This window comes from Dendropsophus ebraccatus, chromosome 11 (genome assembly GCF_027789765.1).
Source record: "Dendropsophus ebraccatus isolate aDenEbr1 chromosome 11, aDenEbr1.pat, whole genome shotgun sequence".
In the NCBI taxonomy this organism is placed as follows: domain Eukaryota; kingdom Metazoa; phylum Chordata; class Amphibia; order Anura; family Hylidae; genus Dendropsophus; species Dendropsophus ebraccatus.
In genome coordinates, this window is record NC_091464.1 from 20202423 (window position 1) to 20222307 (window position 19885).

The following is a 19885-nucleotide window of genomic DNA, read 5'->3' on the forward strand; positions in this document are numbered from 1 at the left end:
AATGAGGGACATGTAATCATATATAAACACCAAGCCAGCTCACAACACACGACTTTCTTTATGAGCTACTGTACGCACTTCCAATGTAGAAAGAGGTCATAATAATTTGGCTTGACTGTGTAGATTGCCCGTCCCAGTTACACCATAAGGAAATGACTCTGAAAGCTCAATATTTCAAAATTTTAATTGCACCTGCTGACACTGGGTTAGCATGCTGCTGCTCAGCCATAGACACTCAATCAATGAAGCTCCCACCCAATTCATAAGAAATTGTGCGGCCATACTTTTCACTGTGTGGTCCATGTTATTTCAAACAACTGGACGGAAGGGAATTTTGAAATTATAAGTGATGAGTGATCAAACGGATTCTATATCTATTATGTATGCTAAAGGAACATAACCCCTACCTAATGTCCATGAGTAAGCAGATTGATTAAGATACACCAGTGAAATACAGGTGGTTCACCCTGTGAGTTACTGAATATGACGTCAGTAAAATTCTCACAGCGCAGAATATATTTATTATATCATTCTAACATGATTTGTGTAAAAACATAAAAAAAACATTTTGACAGACTCCTTCCAGGCTCTAAACTGTGAATTACAAGTGTCCGCTCTACGACTTGTCTTCTAGATTATTTATCCTTTTTTTTTCCAGGTTATCTGGATTTCTGCAGAGTAAAGTTCTTGTTTTTTTTACAGATGCAAAATAGGAGCTTTCTTTTATATGCATTTTATACTGTTAGCAGAACTACCTTCAAATATTGTCAGGGGCGGATTTACTTTACTATGGGCCCTGGGCTGTTCACCAACCCACTGTAACTATGGTGGCACTAACTTAAGTCTTTTTCTTCCATAATGCAGCCTGTAAAGGACCTGTGGTGACATCATTGTCACATGATAAGGTCCTTCACTATATTCTCTAATGTTACTGTATTGTCTCCTGGCTGCAGATTTGCCCTTATTTGTGCAAAATTGAGGTACAAAGCAGCTAGGGATAGTCCGAATCTGCCGAGGTTCGGGTTCGTACGAACCCGGACTCTCGGCAATGATTCCCGCTGTCTTAAACCTGGAAAACCGGGATACAGCCACAGCTATAGGCTGTATCCCAGTTTTCCAGGTGGTCTTCCCGCTTTATCCACCCTCTCCACGGAGGTTTAAGACAGCGGAAATCATTGCAGAGAGTCCGGGTTCGGCAGGTTCAGACCATCCCTAAAAGCAGCGATTTTTATGCAAATCATGACTGAACATAAGTCTGGGGGCCATGGGCCCCAGGCTACCACCCGAAACTGACCTATTATAATCAGCTACTCATTATCGTTATTAAATAATTATTATTATTATTATTATTAACGATAATAATTATAATAATTATTTAAGGCTGCGTTCACACTACGTATATTTCAGTCAGTATTGCAACCAAAACCAGGAGTGGATTAAAAACACAGAAAGGATCTGGTCACACAATGGTGAAATTGAGTGGATGGCCGCCATATAACAGTAAATAACTGCCATTATTTCAATACAGCAGCCGTTGTTCTAAAATAACAGCAAATATTTGCCATAAAATGGCGGCCATCCACTCAATTTCAACATTGTGTGAACAGATCCTTTCTGTGTTTTTAATAAACTCCTGGTTTTGGTTGCCATACTGACTGAAATATACATATACTGACTGAAATATACGCAGTGTGAACATAGCCTTAAAAAGTATTATTATTATTGTTATTATTAAAATATTTTATTATTTATTCTAATTATCATTTAAAATTATATTTATTATTATTATTATTATTATTATTATTAAAATTAATAATAATTATTATTACTATTATTATTTAAAGTATTATTACTAGAATTATTATTCATAATAATAATAGTAATAATATTTGTATATTACAGCTCCGATAAGTCCTAGTGTAAATGTTCTCTTGCTGCGTGTAATAATGAGAGTCAGAAGGTTACAAATATAATTATCCACACAGTGTGAAGGGTTATGTTTCTGATGTCTATAATCTAATGGCCGAATGCCAATGGGAAATCCTCCTAACCACGGATCTTGTAGCCCCGGCCAAGATGTTCATGATTCCATGTAATGAGCATAATGAATGCAGCCCAGTGGAGTGGAGTTAGTTTTTCATTTAAGCTACTGGCTTAAATGCCAAGGGCTCCTATTTTTAATTGAGCTTTACAAAAGACGAATCATTTGATCATTGCTTCATGCCTCCAGGGACAGAATCAAAGGCCAGCAGGGATCAGCCACCCACATAGTAAAATGAGATCTATCTAGGCAGATTCCTGCTGGTCAGATACTAAAATAGTTGATTCGTATGGACTCGTTGTTGCAGTCAAATAGAAATTTACCAATAAAATAAACCGGTGACATAGAAAAAAGAAGTTCTGCTATTGGTAGTGACAAGGTATACTGGGATATCAGGATGTGTTGGTATTGTTTTATACAATTAGTATATACCGTATTTTCCAGCATATAAGACTGGTTGTTAACTTTTCCAGTTAAAATATAGGGGGACATTTATCAAACATGGTGTAAAGTGAAACTGGCTCAGTTGCCCCTAGCAACCAATCAGATTCCACCTTTCATTTTCCAAAGAGTCTGTGAGAAATGAAAGGTGGAATCTGATTGGTTGCTAGGGGCAACTGAGCCAGTTTCACTTTACACCATGTGTAATAAATCTCCCCCATAGTGTAAAGTAAAACTGGCTCAGTTGCTCCTAGCAACCAATCAGATTCCACCTTTCATTCCTCACAGACTGTTCGGAAAATGAAAGGTAGAATCTGATTGGTTGCTAGGGGCAACTGAGCCAGTTTCACTTTACACTATGGGGGAGATTTATTACACATGGTTTAAAGTGAAACTGGCTCAGTTGCCCCTAGCAACCAATCAGATTCCACCTTTCATTTTCCAAAGAGTCTATGAGGAATGAAAGGTGGAATCTGATAGGTTGCTAGGGGCAACTGAGCCGGTTTCACTTCATACCATGTTTGATAAATCTCCACCATAGAGTTTGGGATATACTCGCTGTATAAGACTACCCCTCTTCCAACGCACACCAAATAAAAATTAATAAAAAAAACAACATCTGAGAGGCAGAGAAGGCGGTATAGTAATACCGGTAGGATACAAGGGCGGCCAGACGGGTGAGAGGTGTGTTTTTCTGGGCACAGTGCCACTCTACCGTATCTCTTTTTTTCATACCCCGGACGCCTGCAACTTGCTCTGCCCTTCATACGATCACTGCATACGGCAATGATACGGATGTTTTTCAGCTCCCCCCACCGTATGCAGCGACTGCAGATTCTCAAGTCAATTTCCAAAGTTTTTCAGCATCCGCCCTATAAGACAATCAGCTGGCCCATAGAACGGTGTCTATGGAGTCGGCGGAAAGGCTGAATTAATCCGCGAGAACCCACCCTAACACAGTGGTCTCTGCTGCCACCTCTGTCCATGTCAGGAACTGTCCAGAGCAGTAGCAAATCCCCATAAAAAAATTCTCCTGCTCTGGACAGTTGAAAACTGCATAAATTTAACAGCAGCTAAGAGAAATGTAGTGTTATGGTGCCTTAAAGGGGTACTCCAGTGAAAACATTTTTCTTTCAAATCAATTGGTGTCAGAAAGTTATATAGATTTGTTATTTACTTCTATTTAAAAAATATCCAGTCTTCCAGTACTTATCAGCTGCTGTATGTCCTGCAGGAAGTGGTGTATTCTTTCCAGTCTGACGCAGTGGACAGTGCATATAACTTTCTGACACCAATTTATTTGAAAGAAAAAATATTTTCACTGGGATACCCCTTTAAGGCACCATAAAATACTACATTTCTGCTGTAAAATGCTAAATTTCTGCTGTAAAATTCATGCAGTTTTAAACATTTGCTTTGAGGATGTTGGCACTAAATCCACTTTTCATGTCTTCTCTATTTTTTTACTAACTGTATTAAATTAATGCAAAAATATTCTTGGTTAAAGAGTCAAATTAAGTTCTTGGCTAGTTCGAGTAAAATAGATATAAAATAGAATATTCGCTCTCACAAACCCTAGAAGATTTATTTCTTTGCCAAAGATGTCACAGTACTTTCCACTTCAGAAGTAAACATTTTAGCTCAGAAGTCTCCAGTATGTGCAAGCCAAGCATTTTTTCAATTACATTCAAGTGATTGGTATTTCATAGTCAAGATGGGTAATAGTAAATAATTAATTGTTCTTTGCTTTTTTGGATGGTCAAAAGGTTAAATGGGATGTTCACAAAAAAAAAAATTCTTTCTAATCAATTGGTGCCACAAAGTGCAGTCTTTTAGTACTTATCAGCTGCTGTATGTTCTACAGGAAGTGGTGTATTCTTTCCAGTCTGACACAGTTCTCTCTGCTGCCCCCTCTGTCCATGTCAGGAACTGTCCAGAGAAGTAGCAAATCCCCATAGAAAACTTCTCCTGTTCTTCAGACTGGAAAGAATACACCACTTCCTGCAGGACATAAAGCAGCTGAGAAGTACTGGAAGAGTTTTTTTTTTTGTTAACTACCCCTTTAAAGTTGTATGCTCTGTAAATTAAGCATTTACCAGTTTCTGATCCTGCAAAACAAGAGTCCGTGGAGCCTCAGTTAAGAGTCTCAAAACACGGGAATAGCCAGATATCTCTAGCCTGTTGCCACAAGGTGCCTCCATGATGGGGAGAGCACCACACCACCCTGATAAATAGCCCCTTAAGTCCCACTCGGTTGTTAGTATTGGAACATAAATAGGGAAACAACATGGTGGCCCCATTTGTCAATGTCTAACTCAAGGTGCAAGTATTGCGATCATGGCAAGGGCTTGCCAAGGCAGGCTTCCATCCACAGACAGCTGTTTTGGGGTATTTGCCCCTCGTCAGTGTGGAGCAGGATTCTGGCTAGTTGGGGCAATGACAAATCAACCAACAAAACACAGTGATCACTGAACTCAAGGAGATCAGTGAAAAAATTCTAATGAAGTACTCAATCAAGAGTCCCCACTGATCCCTCCAAAAATTTAAATATGCAAAACAAGAGTCCGTGGAGCCTTGGTTGCGAGTCTCAAAACACGGGATAGCCAGATAACTCTAGCCTGTTGCCACGGGCAATTTTTTCACTAATCTCCTTGAGTTCAGTGATCACTGTGTTTTGTTGGTTGATTTGTCATTGCCCCAATTAGCCAGAATCCTGCTCCACATTGATGAGGGGCAAGTACTCCGAAACGGCTGTCAGTGGATGGACGCCTGGCTTAGCAAGCCCTTGTCATGATCGCAATACTCGCACCTTGAGTTAGACTTTAACAAAAAGGGGACACCCTGTTGTTTCCCTATTTATGTTCCAATACTTGCAACCAAGTGGGACTTAAGGGGCTACCTAAAGGGTGGTGTGGTGCTCTCCCCATCAGCCAGCCAGCATTCTGGTATATGTAAAGTATTGAAGCACATTAAAGGCAAACTATCAGTAGCTCAGAAGTATCTCACCTGCTGATATGTCCCAATAGTTCACGGGGCGCTGAGGATGGTGGTGAGTTTCTTAGGCAATTTTTTTTTTCTTTACATTAACACAAGTAGAACAAAATGAAGGCATTAGGGTAGGAATTCCCATCATGCCCGGACAGCCAAAGCTAAAGGGTCGAAGGTTCCCATCCCTACTTTAGGGTCATCTTCTTAATAGGGAACTATCAGCAGATTAGAAGAATCTAACCTGCTATGTCCCTTTAGTGCATGAGGTGCTGAGGATGAAGGTAAGCTTCAACCCTTCATCCTCTGCATAATTTCAGCGATATTAGGAGTTTAATCCCTATGCAAATAAGTAATTTAGCTGGGGATGGGGCTATCACCCCCAGTGCACCATTCTACCCCTCAGCCATCCCGCTCTGATAATAGTCATTAGAAGGTGTGGCTTGCTGGGGGCAGATCAGTGCACTAGGGGTGGGAGTCCTGCCCCGAGTGCACTACAACGACTTATTAGCTTAGGGATTAAGGGGTTATCCCGCACTACAAAAAAATGGCCACTTTTCCCCTCTCTTGTCTCCAAACTCAGTTCTGTTGAAGTAAATGGATCTTAACAGTAAACTACACCTGGACTGGAGAAAAGAGAGGGGGGGAAAGTGGCCATGTTTTTGTAGCGCTGGATAACCCCTTTAAAATCCTAATATCATGGAAACCATGCCGAGGATAAAAGCTAGAAACTTACCATCATCCTCAGCATCTTGTGTACAATAGGGACATATCAGCAGGTTAGATTCTTCTAATAGTCCCCCTTTAACCCCTAGACGACCTAGGACGTACCGGTACGTCCTGGAAGTCTGTCCCCAGACGACCCTGGACGTACTGGTACGTCCTGAGCTATGAAGCGCGCTTCATAGCAGGTGGGGGCTGGCTGCAATCAGCAGTCGGCACCTCACCGTTAATGACACGCTGCAGCGACCGCGCTGCAGCGTAAAATTAACTCCTTAAACGCCGTGTGGCCGCGGCGTTTAAGTGTAAGTGACAGGGGGAGTCCCCTGACACTTACCAATCGGGACCCCCGCAGTGTGACTGCGGGGGTCCCGATCGGTAAAACGGACCGCCGGAGGTCTCTCACCTGCCTCCGAGCGGTCCGATCGGCGCTCTGGTCACAGGCTCAATAAGCAGAGCGCCGATAACACTGATCAATGCTATGCCTATGGCATAGCAGTGATCAGTGTGTAAAATAAAAGTAATCAAAGTACAAGTCCCCCAAAGGGACTTAAATTGTATTTAAAAAAAAAAAAAAAAAAACCAACACACTACCCCATAGCCCCTCCCCCAATAAAAGTCTAAATCACCCCCTTTCCCATTATATAAATAAAACGTAAAAAAATAAATAAATAAACATATAATATACTGTAGCGTGCGTAATTTTCCGATTTATTAAAATATAACAAGTGTCACTGCGAACGGTGACCGGCGTACATGAAAAGAGGGGGAAAAGTGCGCGGATTATTGATTTTATGTTACATTATATATAAAAAAAAAATAATAAAAAGTGATCAAAACGTCCGATCTTCACAAATATAGTATTAATAAAAACTAGAGATCATGGCGGAAAAAATGACACTACATACAGCCCCATAGGTGAAAAAATAAAACCGTTATAAGCGTCACAATAGGCCCATTTTATTAATATTTAATTGCCAAAAAAAGGATTTCATTAAAAAAAATATATATAACATTAGAGAATCTGTGTAACCTGCATATGGTTGTGTTCGGACTGAACTATAGAATAATAGTATCATGTCGCTGTTACCATATAGTGCATTACATAGACACAGGAACCCCCCAAACGTTACCATATTGCATTCTTTTTTTACGATTTCACCTATTTATATTTTCATAAATAATATATTTGGGATTCCATCATACATGTTATGGTAAAATGAAAGACGCCATTACACAGTACAACTATTCCTGTAACAAATAAGCCATTACATGGCCCTGTAGATAGAAGACTGAAAGTGCTAGAGCTCTTAGAAGGGGAGGAGGGAAAAACGAAAACACTAAGATCAAAATTTGCGCGGTCCACTGGGTCATTTTGGGCCTGGTCCTCAAAGGGTTAAGGATAGAACCCTAAAGCCTTCAATTTGCTGTTAATTACAAAAAAAAAGTCATGTCCAAAGTTTTAATCAGTTAGGATCTTGGTGCTGAGATCCACACTGAACGCTAGATGAGCGGAGAGAAGCAATCATTAAGGCGCTTCCCTCCTCTCTCCCTCCTGCTGCTGCATATAAAACTACTGACTAAAGAGCCTACACTTCTGAGAGGAACTTATCTTGGGACTGACAGTGATTGGCCGAGCGGGCTGTCGCTCCCAGGCTGTCGCTCCCAGGCTGTCGCTCCCAGGCTATCGCCCCCAGGCTGTCGCCCCCAGGCTGTCGCCCCCAGGCTGTCGCTCCCAGGCTGTCGCTCCCAGGCTGTCGCTCCCAGGCTGTCGCTCCCAGGCTGTCGCTCCCAGGCTGTCGCTCCAGAAATCGATAGTGATCAGAAAAACTCTGTGAAAGTAAAGGGGTCAGCAACTTTATAGCAAAATTGTTCAGCATACAGTTATAAATAACTACTCATAGTACTCACAGCAGCTCCCTGTGTTTAAAAATTAGCGATAACGTCAAACGTCCAACGAAAAAAAGTTTGTTTTTGTTTTTCGCCATGTTGAAAAATTATCCTTGGTAGTTCGCCGACCGTTCACATATTTGTTTGTGTAATAAGTCGTTCACAGATAAAACATGTTGTGTGGGCCGTCCTGAGGAACGATTAGCGGCCATATAACGAAGTAAAAATGATCGTTCATAACAGTATTTAGTGAATGAAATAACCCCAGAATCGTTTGCTACAAAATCGATCATTATAGCGACTCTTTTTATGATAATCACTACGTGTAATACGGGCCTTTAGGGTCAGATTTAATTCAATGATCAACGACACATGGATGATTTTTCAATCATTGCCGGCAATTACACAGGACAATTATGTGGTATTCTTTTTCAGTCTGGAGAGCAGGAGAGGTTTTCTATGGGGATGCGCTCCTGCTCTGCACAGTTCCTGACATGGACAGAGGTGGCAGCAGAGAGCACTGTGTCACACTGGAAAGAATACACCACTTCCTGCAGGACAAACAGCAGCTGTTAAGTACTGGAAGACTTTTTTAATAGAAGTAAATTACAAATCTCTGGCACTTTCTGGCACCAGTTGATTTGAAAGAAAAAAAAAAAATAACAGTATGAACAATAGATGTGAGTAATAGTCCACACAATCCACATTGCTGTCCTGTAATATGCAATCCCATCCTCATCTGACCTTGTCATGCTGCCAGCATTCCGAACACACAAGGAAGCATTGATGAGCTGTGTAAAAAACATAAATTCACTTTATATGCCTATTTCTGGACAATTCTTTATACAACCTTAATCTGGCCTAAGACATTAGATAAATGCCTGTAGATATATCTAGTATCGGTCTATTGTGCAAAACACTCAGCATCACAAGAATGCAGCTGACAACATGGTATCTGTGAGTAGAACACCATTCACACTAGGCAGGAGCACGTTGCTATGGCTGAAATTGCAAACACACAAAAACACAGAAAATACAACAGCTCACCGCAATGGCAAGATACAGACCCACCATAGGCATGAAAATAGTTAAAAGCAGCCCCCCCCCCAACTGATAAAAAAAATTCCCATAAAAATGATGAGGCTCTTGGTTACCGTTTGCAAATGGTGTAAACCAGCCATGTCAAACTCTGGCCCGCTGTGCCATTATGTTTGGCCCGCCAGGCAATTCAGAGTTTGAATTAGATCTGGCCCGTCATTGCATTAGATTATAATATGGGTGCTCCGGACAGTCATTTGGACCACCCATATTATAATCTTGTAGGCCACAGGCAGTTTTTAGCCTGTGGCCTAGGAGTATGTGAGCGGTGTCCCAACGCTGGCAGCGCAGTGTCGTCATCACATGTCCTGCCTCTGGGTCGCAGAAAAGGGTGAGTCCAAGCTTAATGGGACAATCTGTCACCCATGGACAGCCCCCCAATCCACCCTACCCCTGGATATGGTCCTAATACTTACATGAGAAGATGAGTTGGCGGTCATATCTGCACAGCGGGACCGGCATAATGAGTGGGAGCGGCAGGATGGGGTAAGTATGGGGGGCCGTCCACGGATAATAGGTTCCCTTTAACAACTGTTCTAAGGGGATGGCCACTATATAAGAGACTATGGGGAGGGCTGGTTACTAAATGAGACTACAGAGAAGGGCTGGCTACTATATAAGAGACTATGGGGAAGGGCTGGCTACTATATAAGAGACTATGGGGAAGGGCTGGCTACTATATAAGAGACTATGAGGAGGGCTGGTTACTATATAAGAGACTATGGGGAAGGGCTGGCTACTACATAAGAGACTATGAGGAGGGCTGGTTACTATATAAGAGACTATGGGGAAGGGCTGGCTACTACATAAGAGACTATGAGGAGGGCTGGTTACTATATAAGACTACAGAGAAAGGCTGGCTACTACATAAGAGACTATAGGGAAGGTCTGGCTACTACATAAGAGACTATGGGGAAGGGCTGGCTACTATATGAGACTACAGGGGAGGGCTGGCTACTATATGAGACTATTGGTGAGGGCTGTCTACTATATGAGACTATTGGTGAGGGCTGGCTACTATATGAGACTATTGGTGAGGGCTGTCTACTATATGAGATTACAGGGGAGGGCTGGCTACTATATGAGACTATTGGTGAGGGCTGTCTACTATATGAGACTATTGGTGAGGGCTGGCTACTATATGAGACTATTGGTGAGGGCTGTCTACTATATGAGACTACAGGGGAGGGCTGGCTACTATATGAGACTATTGGTGAGGGCTGTCTACTATATGAGACTATTGGTGAGGGCTGGCTACTATATGAGACACTTGGGGGGCTGGTTACTACTTTGGCACTATTGGGAGGTATGGCTAATATGTGAGGCAATTTTGGTTGGGTTGGCTACTACATGGGGCAATATTGGGGAGTTGGCTATTACATGGGTTGGGGAATAATCATATCATAGCAATATATCATGTAATTTATCATTGTGCACAGCGATAGGAGACGCACACCACTGACAGTGCCAGAAACACCAAACACTGCATTCGCCCTTTAATAATTATCATAGTTGGCCCGCGACTTTGTCCAATTTTTTTTATTTTGGCCCACTGTGTATTTGAGTTTGACACCCCTGGTGTAAACCATCCCACCGCGATTAGGTGACCTCATAACTTATCACCTATGCACGAAAAAATCTGATCATTGGGCACCTGATCGCTAGGACCCCAAGTATCTCAACAGTTCCCTTGTCCCCCAAATATATTGAGCATGCATACTATGACTCCATTCGCTTATTCGGGGACTGCGGAACATAAGTTCACTACAGTACAACGCTGGCTACCTTTGCCTGTACCACAGCAAGTTTATAGAGCATCAATGTGCATGTGTTACCAGCGCTCCATTCTCTTACGGTCCATAGGACCCCAGTTTCAATGAATAGTGAGGTCCTTTAGGTTGCACCTTCACCAGTCAGTCCTTGTCAACTATTCTATGGATACGTGGCAAGGTAATGTCTTGGGAGAATCCTTTAATCTCCTTAAAATTACAAATAAGTATTTAACTATGAAAAGGTTAACACCCAGTCCGTACATGTACTTCACTAGCAGTAAGTAGTTCTCTCACTATGCTGGACTTTGTGGTAATCGGTAGAGATGAGTGAATCTAGAACAAGCTCAGCTCCATCCGAACCTAAGGGTAAGGCATTTGGTTATCGGTGGCTGAAGAAGTTGGATGTAACCTGTAAAACATAGATATCTGGAAAACATAGATACAACCTATGACCTATGGATATATTTATGATTTCCAGGCAGCCTTAGGGCTGCATCCATCTTCTGAGATTTACTCATCTCTAATAAAAAGTTGTCAGAGCGCACAGTGCATAAGGGGCTACATAGTAACAGACTAGTCATAGTGCCAATATTGAGCTTGGGCTACCGCCAAAGCACCTATAATAAGCATGTGAGCACCAACTGGACCATGAACTAGTAGAAGTAAGCTGGTCTGATAAGTCACGTGGACAACAACGTGCGCAGAGATAGTGGAGGAATTCAGAAAAAAACTTGATTTTGGGAAATGCATAAGGCTGATATTAGAAGTTCTATTGTTAAAGTGACCCTGTACCCACAATGTGACCCCCCCCAAACCACTTGCACTGTCGGATAGCTGCTTTCTAATAGCAGCTGCTTTCTAATCTAAGATCTGTCCTGGGGTCCGTTCGGCAGGGGATGCAGTTAGTGTCCTAAAAAACAACTTTTAAACCTCCAGCCCTGTGTCATACTAGCGTGGCCTAGAGTATTTGTGCCCTCGGTCTGCACTGCCTCTCTGTCCCCTCTGCCTGCCCTCCTCATCATTAGGAATGCTCCAGGTAGGTTTCCCCTATTCATCACTTGTCTGAACACTGCACATGGGCCTTGACGATCCAGCACATGTGCAGTGTTTAGACAATGATTAGGGAAATCCTGTCCAGGGGCGTTCCTTATGATGAGGAGGGTGGGGAGGATTAAAAGCAGCTATCCGAAGGTACAAGTGGTTGGGGGGGGGGCAGATTGTGGGTACAGAGTAGCTTTAAATAACAGCGTAAATAGCAGGTGTCTTGCAGAGAATTAATGAATTGGACACAAATCTTTTTTTCTAGGGCTCTCTCTATGCCTGACGTGGGTACCTAGCTATTTCTCGTGTCCATTTGCCCCTTTTTAAATGTGAATGTTACTTCCATAAATTTGGCGATAAACCAGGTAAAACCCTAGAAAGAGCTCTTAGAGTCATTTCCTAATGGATTCCCTTAGGGCACATACAAGGAGGGGAATGACCCTATAGACCAGATGTGTCAAACTCAGGCCCTCCAGCTGTTACAAAACTACAACTCCTATAAGCTTTGGCTGCCCAGGCATGATGGGATTTGTAGTTTTGCAACATCTGGAGGGCCTGAGTTTGACACCCCTGCTATAGACCTACAGTATTTGCCCTCTTTTTATGGATTTAAAACTATCTGCCAAAATCTTGGCCTAATGATCTATTATGTGTTTACTCCTTACATGCACAGAAAGCGAGAGGGGAGCAGCAGGAGGGGCCGCCCGAAAGATCCTTTGATCAATCGGGCTGCCCATTGAAGTCAACGGTGGTGTGCTGCCGCCACTTCTATTACATGGATCACCGGGCAAAAGACCGTCACTGCACACATCGTGATCCTTCAACATGTTGATAGACTATGATCAGCCAACATCGTGCATATCGGCTGATCATGTCCTTTCAACATATACTATTACACTAAAGGATTATCGGCCTGAACGCTCAACAACCAGCCAAGTAAGGCCGATAATCATTCAGCGTAGTAGGGCCTTTAGGGTCAGCGATTGGCTGACAACCGACAAACCATCGGCAGATTACATCTTTTGTGCAGGCAGTAAAATCATCTGTAGTGAATAGGCCACATGACCGATCGAGCCTTGTGAAGGTCCTTCAAACACACTCTGCCTCCTCACCCCATGTAAAAGGGCCTGAAGATTCCAGCTATACTTTTAAGAACTGATGCAGAGATGCCGGTTGACCGTGTGAATTGGTTCTTTCTCTCTAGTATACTGAATTATTAAGGATTGGGCATAAATATGATTTATTGGACTTTCCCGAGCTCCTGAAGTGCAGCAAGCTGTAACGCAACAGCTGTCTAATAGTATCAGAAATTTGGAACATGGGGTAATCTACCCCTTGTAATAAGTGGTTTTGGACTTGTTCCCCCTAAAAGAAACCAAGCCAGGTTTACAATAACGGCGTTGTGACGGCCGTTGTTGTGAAAGATGGTCGACATTTTTTTATGGTGTGAACCTAGCCACTGCCAGCATAGCCTAAAACACACATTACATAACATTACAGCTCTCATGCAGAGCACATCTGATGGTTGAACTTCACTCTAGATGGCACTGGTCTTTGAATGTTTTAGTATATATTTGAAATTAACCACTATAAGGCGTCATTCCCACTTCTGGAACACAGTGAGGGAAGGTGGCAGTCTCGGAATATAGAATATAGACATTCGCTAATAATAATCATGAGCATTATTAGCGTCCGCCTATAATACGAGATCCCCCCCCATTCTGCCTAAGGGCCCTATTCCACAGTAACGATAATCGGCCGAATCGGCCCGATTCGGCCGATTATCGCTCTGTGAAATAGAGGGAACGATTAGCCGATGATCGTGTCATCGGCTGATCGTTCATTTAGGGCCAGACCTAAAATCATTGTTCCCCCACCGCACATCGCTACGGTTGAATAGCAGTGCACGGCAGGCGACAAACGATTTGAGAAGCAGCAGCAGCATACATTACCTGTCAGGTCTTCTGCTCCGCTCCGTCTTCCTCCCCGGGTCCCGCGCGCTCTGGCTTCAGAATGGCCTGTCTGCTGACGGAGCGCTCAGCCAATCACAGGCCGGGACCCCTGCGGCCTGTGATTGGCTGAGTGGCCTGTCAGCTGACAGGCCATTCTGAAGCTAGAGCGCGCGGGACCCGAGGAGGAAGACTGTGAGTGAACATAGCCGCTAGCTGAGAGTGAACAGTTTACATTCGCTTTAAGTGTTTCATATAGATAGAACAGTGCCGGCGTGGGGAAGGCAGTGCCGCAATCCTGTTTTTGAACCCCCACCGCATACGGCGCCATTCTATTCCCGGACACCGGCCAGAAGTGAAGCACTGGCGGCGGGCCGACACGCCCCCAGAGGGAGGAAACCCCCCTCCACACAAAGTCAAAAACGAGAGAAAAATGCAAACGCATAAAAAAAACATATACGCTGCGTTGGCTTTTTTCCAGACAAAAAGTGTGTGTGAGGGCACCTTACCTGGCTGGGCAGTCCCTCAGACATCAGTCTCTTAAAGTGAGGGGGATACACGATAAATCCTTACAAACTATTTGCTTCACTAATAAGTCCAAAAAAACAGAAGTATCTTTGGGGAATTGCAGAATGAGCTCAGAGAATTCTATTGGGAATGAAGTGTGGGTAATAGTAACTTTTCCATCACTCCCTCACTTTGCAAATGTAAGGAACTCTGAAGCTTCTGGCTCCGCCGTATTCGTGACACGTGGAGCTCGCAGAGAATACGTTATTTCTTCCTAGATAACTAAGAAGTCTGGCCAGAAGACAGATATGGAAAATCCCACTTCTCCTCCAAATGAAAATTCTTAGGAAAATCTTCTGGACGTAGCTCATAAATATCCATTCATATCTGTGTTGTGTTACAGTTAGTTCTTTATTAGAAAGAAGAGAAGAGGAGTCAAAAATGAAAACTGCTGAGTTTTCTTTATTCCAAGCTTTACGTTGTTAATAGAGATAAGAGTATCGGGCTATTCGAAAGTACCCGATACTGGAGCGAGTACTGCATGCTGCTCGGGTGCTCGAGTACAAAAAGGTACTTAAATGGGTTAGCATCCTTTCAGCAAACTTTAAAGGAGATGTCCGGCCATTTTTAAAATCCGTCAGGGGGAGGGCGTAATTCGATGACGAGTATGAACTTACCTCTCCCCGTGCCTATGGTGAGCGCAAGACCCACTAGAAGACATTTTCCCCCCAAGTTGGGATAACATCATGACTCAGGGGGAAAATGCCTGTCCCAGCTGATGGACTGGCTGCTCAGCCAATCAGTGACTGGAGCGGCGTCCCACCCCAGTCAGCCGGGACATGACGTGTGCAACGCCAGAGATCCCAGAGTCCGGTGGGGATCCTAAAGCCATTCCTGCCGCTCACCGCAGGCACGGGGAGAGGTACGTTCGAACTTGACATTTTAAGGATGTCTTGGACTTCACCTTTAAGGATGTGGAAATGCATAACACATTTTCACAGCCTTAATAAAGTGTATCTGCCACAATCGCACCTTCCGGATCAGGGGAGGGGTCGTCTGCTAATCCAGAAGGTCAGGTTTCCATGGACAATGCATTATTGTCTGACTGCGTCTCTGTATCCATGCAGAACTGATCTTTTGGATTAGTAGAGGATCTCTCCGCCAAACCAGAAGGTCCGATTGTGACAAGTACACTTTAAATCACATGGGGGGGGGGGGGTATATACTTACCGGGCAGTCTTTCTGCCACCTTCACTATGGCAGCTGCTGATTGGCTGAGCAAACTCTGGTTAACCAATCAGCAGCTGCAGTGTTGTCCCGTCTGATTGGCTGAGCAGCATTAGTAAAGATGGATGGAAGCAGTAAGCAGTAAGACAGATGGAAGCAGTAAGTATAATTTCCCGGCTCCCCTCTCTACCAACAGGGCACAGTCTGGCCTCAAGGAAGTTATCTTAACCCCCTGGGGGCCAGGCTGTCACTTTTAGATAAAGGGTGTCTTCACACCTACCGGATCCATAGCGGATCTCACTTCTGCGGATTCGCAGCGAGATCAGCTGCGGATCCAGTACCATTGATGCCTATGTTAGCACGTACTCGCAGCGGGATTGACATCCCGCTGTGACTATGTGCTTTAACCCCCTGGCGCCCACAGCCCCGCCGCTCGCATTAGCCCCGGCATCCTCTATCCCCGCCTCTATCATCCCCGCCGCCCGCATCCTCCATTCTCCCCGCCGCCCGCATCCTCCATCATCACCACTGCCCGCATCCTGCTGCCCGTCGGCGAGAGCATATACATTACCTGCTCGGCGGCGCGGCTTCAGTGAGGCCGGCCTGACTGCTCCAGCCCTCCCTCATGCTGGCCCCCCTCCAGCGTGTCATCAGCTGCTCAGCCGTGATTGGCTGAGCCTAACAGAAGACATCTGGGGCTAATGCGGTATTACACTTCCGGATCAAGCGTCGGGGGGGCGGGCGGGGACATGGGGAAGGGGGCCATTCACATAAATAACACACATTGCAATGTTGTATAACTTTGTAATGTGTGTTATTTAGTGAAAAAAACATTTACTACTTTAACTAAGTACCCTCCGCTCTGCCAAACCGGGGGGGGGGGGGGGCTAGTAAATTATATATTACAAATCTAACATCTTGCTTGAAAAACTTTAATTGTACAATTATATCATTATATCTTTGTTACACGTATTCATAATGTAATTTATACCGCTATCGTTTTTCTCTCTTGTAGGTACATAGGTGCACTTGGAGCCAGAGTGATATGTGATAATATCCCCGGGCTTGTCAACAAGCAGCGACAACTCTGTCAGAAGCATCCGGACATTATGCAAGCCATTGGTGAGGGAGCTAAGGAGTGGATCAGAGAGTGCCAGCATCAGTTCAGGCACCATCGCTGGAACTGCAGCACCCTGGACAGAGATCACACCGTCTTTGGTAGAGTCATGCTAAGAAGTATGTTGTCATGTCTAAAATGAAATCTTTAAGCAGTGTGGGAATGTATATCAAATTCTGATATATATATATATATAGTAGTATTCTTGTGCCCTGGTACTGGGGTGGCACAATGTAAATCTAATTAAAGGGAAAAGTAATTTTTTTTTATAAAGTTATATTACTTTGTAATATGATTTTAATAAAGAAAAATGTTAATATTTCATGTATATTATATTAAGTGGCAGCAGTAAGAGGTAACAAAGGCCCCTCTGCTGCCCCCAATGTTCATGTCGGGAACTGGTTCCCCGATCTTATCCAGTGCTGCCGCACTGTGCTATTGGTGCAGAGCAGTGTCCCCTCCCCCACACTGTGTACTGTATATTCCTATTAAATATACAATACATGGGGGAAAGCTGTCTGTTACCATCGCTATGTGCCCTGCAGCCTCTGCAAAACAATCAGTCATTAGATAGTAATGACTACACGCTGTGCAGTGACTGCTGACACACAGCTATGTAGACAGACAGCTTTCCCCCATGTATTGTATATTCTCTTCAAACTGTTTTTATTAAATATTTGACAGTACAGTTATATGTAAAGAAGTAGAATTACACCTTTCATCATATAAGAACAAAATTTGCAGCAAAATTTAAAGATGGTATTAATGTAGTGATGTTATATAGTCTTGAGCTATCTTCCAAGGAGTAGTTTTAGGTAATAAGAATTGTTGGAGAGATTTATCAAACATGGTGTAAAGTGAAACTGGCTCAGTTGCCCCTAGCAACCAATCAGATTCCACCTTTCATTTTCCAAAGCGTCTGTGAGGAATGAAAGGTGGAATCTGATTGGTTGCTAGGGGCAACTGAGCCAGTGTCACTTTACACCATGTTTGATAAATCTCCCCCTGTATGTCTAGTTTCTTATAAGTTAACGGACATAAACAAGTGTGGCCGTCTCCTTGGGCTATGTTGGCTGATCATAGTGATGCTCCTGGTAATGCCATAGTCGATTTTTTTTGTGTGTTACTTGTATTGATGGTTCACTTGTGAGTTCTCTTGTTATCATGTTGAGTCTAGGGAAGTTTCTTTCCCCTGGATCAGCACAGGGAATTAAGAACTTCAGGGCTTAAGTAGCCCTGCAGTTCCAGACACAAACATTAGTGAGAGCAGAGGAGCCTGCGCCGCTCCTTACTGCTGCCACTCTGGCAGAGTTGTTTTATTATTCTACAAATATGTGTCACAACTATACTTACCTTTCTCTGCTGTCCCATTCTACTGATGCTCGTTGCATTCAACATTGCTTCTTCTAATTTGAGACGGCACATCCACTGCCCGCTCAGCCAATCAACAGCTGAGGTGGGACACAGCTGTAGCCACTAATCGTGGTTGGTTGGTGTTTGCACTGCCTGCTCAACCAATCAACAGCTGAGATGGGACACAGCTGTAGCCACTAATCGTGGTTGGTTGGTGTTTGCACTGCCCGCTCAGCCAATCAACAGCTGAGGTGGGACACAGCTGCAGCCACTAATCGTGGTTGGTTGGTGTTTGCACTGCCCGATCAACCAATCAACAGCTGAGGTGGGACACAGCTGTTGCCACTAATCGTGGTAACAGCTACAGTGGCTATACAAGTCTCACAGGAGTTGTGTTTGCAAACATAGTACTATTAGTAGCAATGGTGCAAGAAACTTGAATGCAACAATGCTACAGTTCCATACACTAGTAGTATGCATTCCCTTAGGTTATCTTATCTCCTATGCGTATATTAACATATAATGGTTTCCATATAACAGTATCAGACTAATATTACTTTTCAAACCAACTTTCATATTTTACTTTTCAAAACCCTGAAAAATTCCAACAATAGAAAGCGATGAGCAGACTTCTTAAAGCATCACCATCCTTAACAAAAAGCCATGTGATGCAAAACAGAAATCTGTTTGGATAAGGTTGAGTTGTACGTCTGTTCATCAACACATTCTTGGGTGGAGGGGTGTGTAAATCATTGCCGTTCACAGGCACACCCATTAAGTGAATGGGCTGTTATGTCATCTCACAGACTGCAGTCACCTCCTAGCTCAAAAAGCTATACAGAATAATAACAAACCTATCCATTTAGAGGACGTGAATCTACGTCAGAATGATGAGAATAAGCTTCATGTTGGGCAATTGTGCATAAACTATAAAGTGGTAAACACAGAGGAGGATTTCCTGCATGTATAGCTAGATGCAGCAATACTTTTCTGTTTTTATCATAAATAGATGGGATGCCGGTGCCACGGTCCTTTATTTGAACCGCGTCTCGGTTCCAACGCACGTTTCCTAATCTATTACCGAGCACTGGCCTGGTCTCAAGCACTGGAGGCATGCTGGCCCACTTTTAGTGGGAGGAAACCTCTCCCCTCTATGATGCGGCTCAAGTGCTTCAGGCCGGGATGGTGCTTGGTTATAGACCGGCTCCGTGCGGACCTGTCACCATGTTCACTGACCCAAACAGCAGGGAATTCCACTTGGTGGCCAAAAGGTCTGGTATGGAAGCCTATGGAAATGACCATGCCGAGACGGTAATACACGTGACCCCCATTGGACCAAAAATAAAGGTCGCGCACATATTATTGGATACCTAAACTTTTGGTCCCCGAGTGGAATTCACTAACGGTTGGTCCAGTGGTAGTGTTGAGCAGACTTGCCGAACTGTTAAGGTTCTGCAGCGTTCTCCAAACCCAAACGTTCTGCATTTGGCTCAAGGTGTCAAATGCCGCCAGGGGGTTGCAGGAAAACATGACATCCAACTTCTCCAGACACCGAATACTGAGCGTTCGGATCTGGAGAACGTTGGCAAGTCCACTGAACACTAGTCAGCGGATGTGGTAACAGTGAGAGGGACACTTTAACATCTTCACAGTAAGGAAATAGTCTACATATAAAAGTATTGACATTAATAAGTTAGTTAATTATGTAGTTGGTATAATATTTTGGTGGTAATTCTGACAAAAA

The 19885-nt window shown here is 43.7% G+C and overlaps 1 protein-coding gene across 3 annotated transcripts in view; it reads left to right on the forward strand.

Moving 5' to 3' along the window:
* The window catches only part of WNT2B (Wnt family member 2B), a 59708-nt gene that overhangs the window by 28383 nt on the left and 11440 nt on the right, over nt 1–19885 (forward strand). For 2 of the 3 annotated variants that reach the window (XM_069946151.1, XM_069946152.1), the window contains exon 2: nt 16687–16907. In XM_069946151.1, coding sequence (XP_069802252.1) covers nt 16687–16907 — 221 coding nt within the window. The remainder of the gene's footprint in view (nt 1–16686; nt 16908–19885) is intronic. The other variant, XM_069946153.1, reaches the window with a different exon arrangement.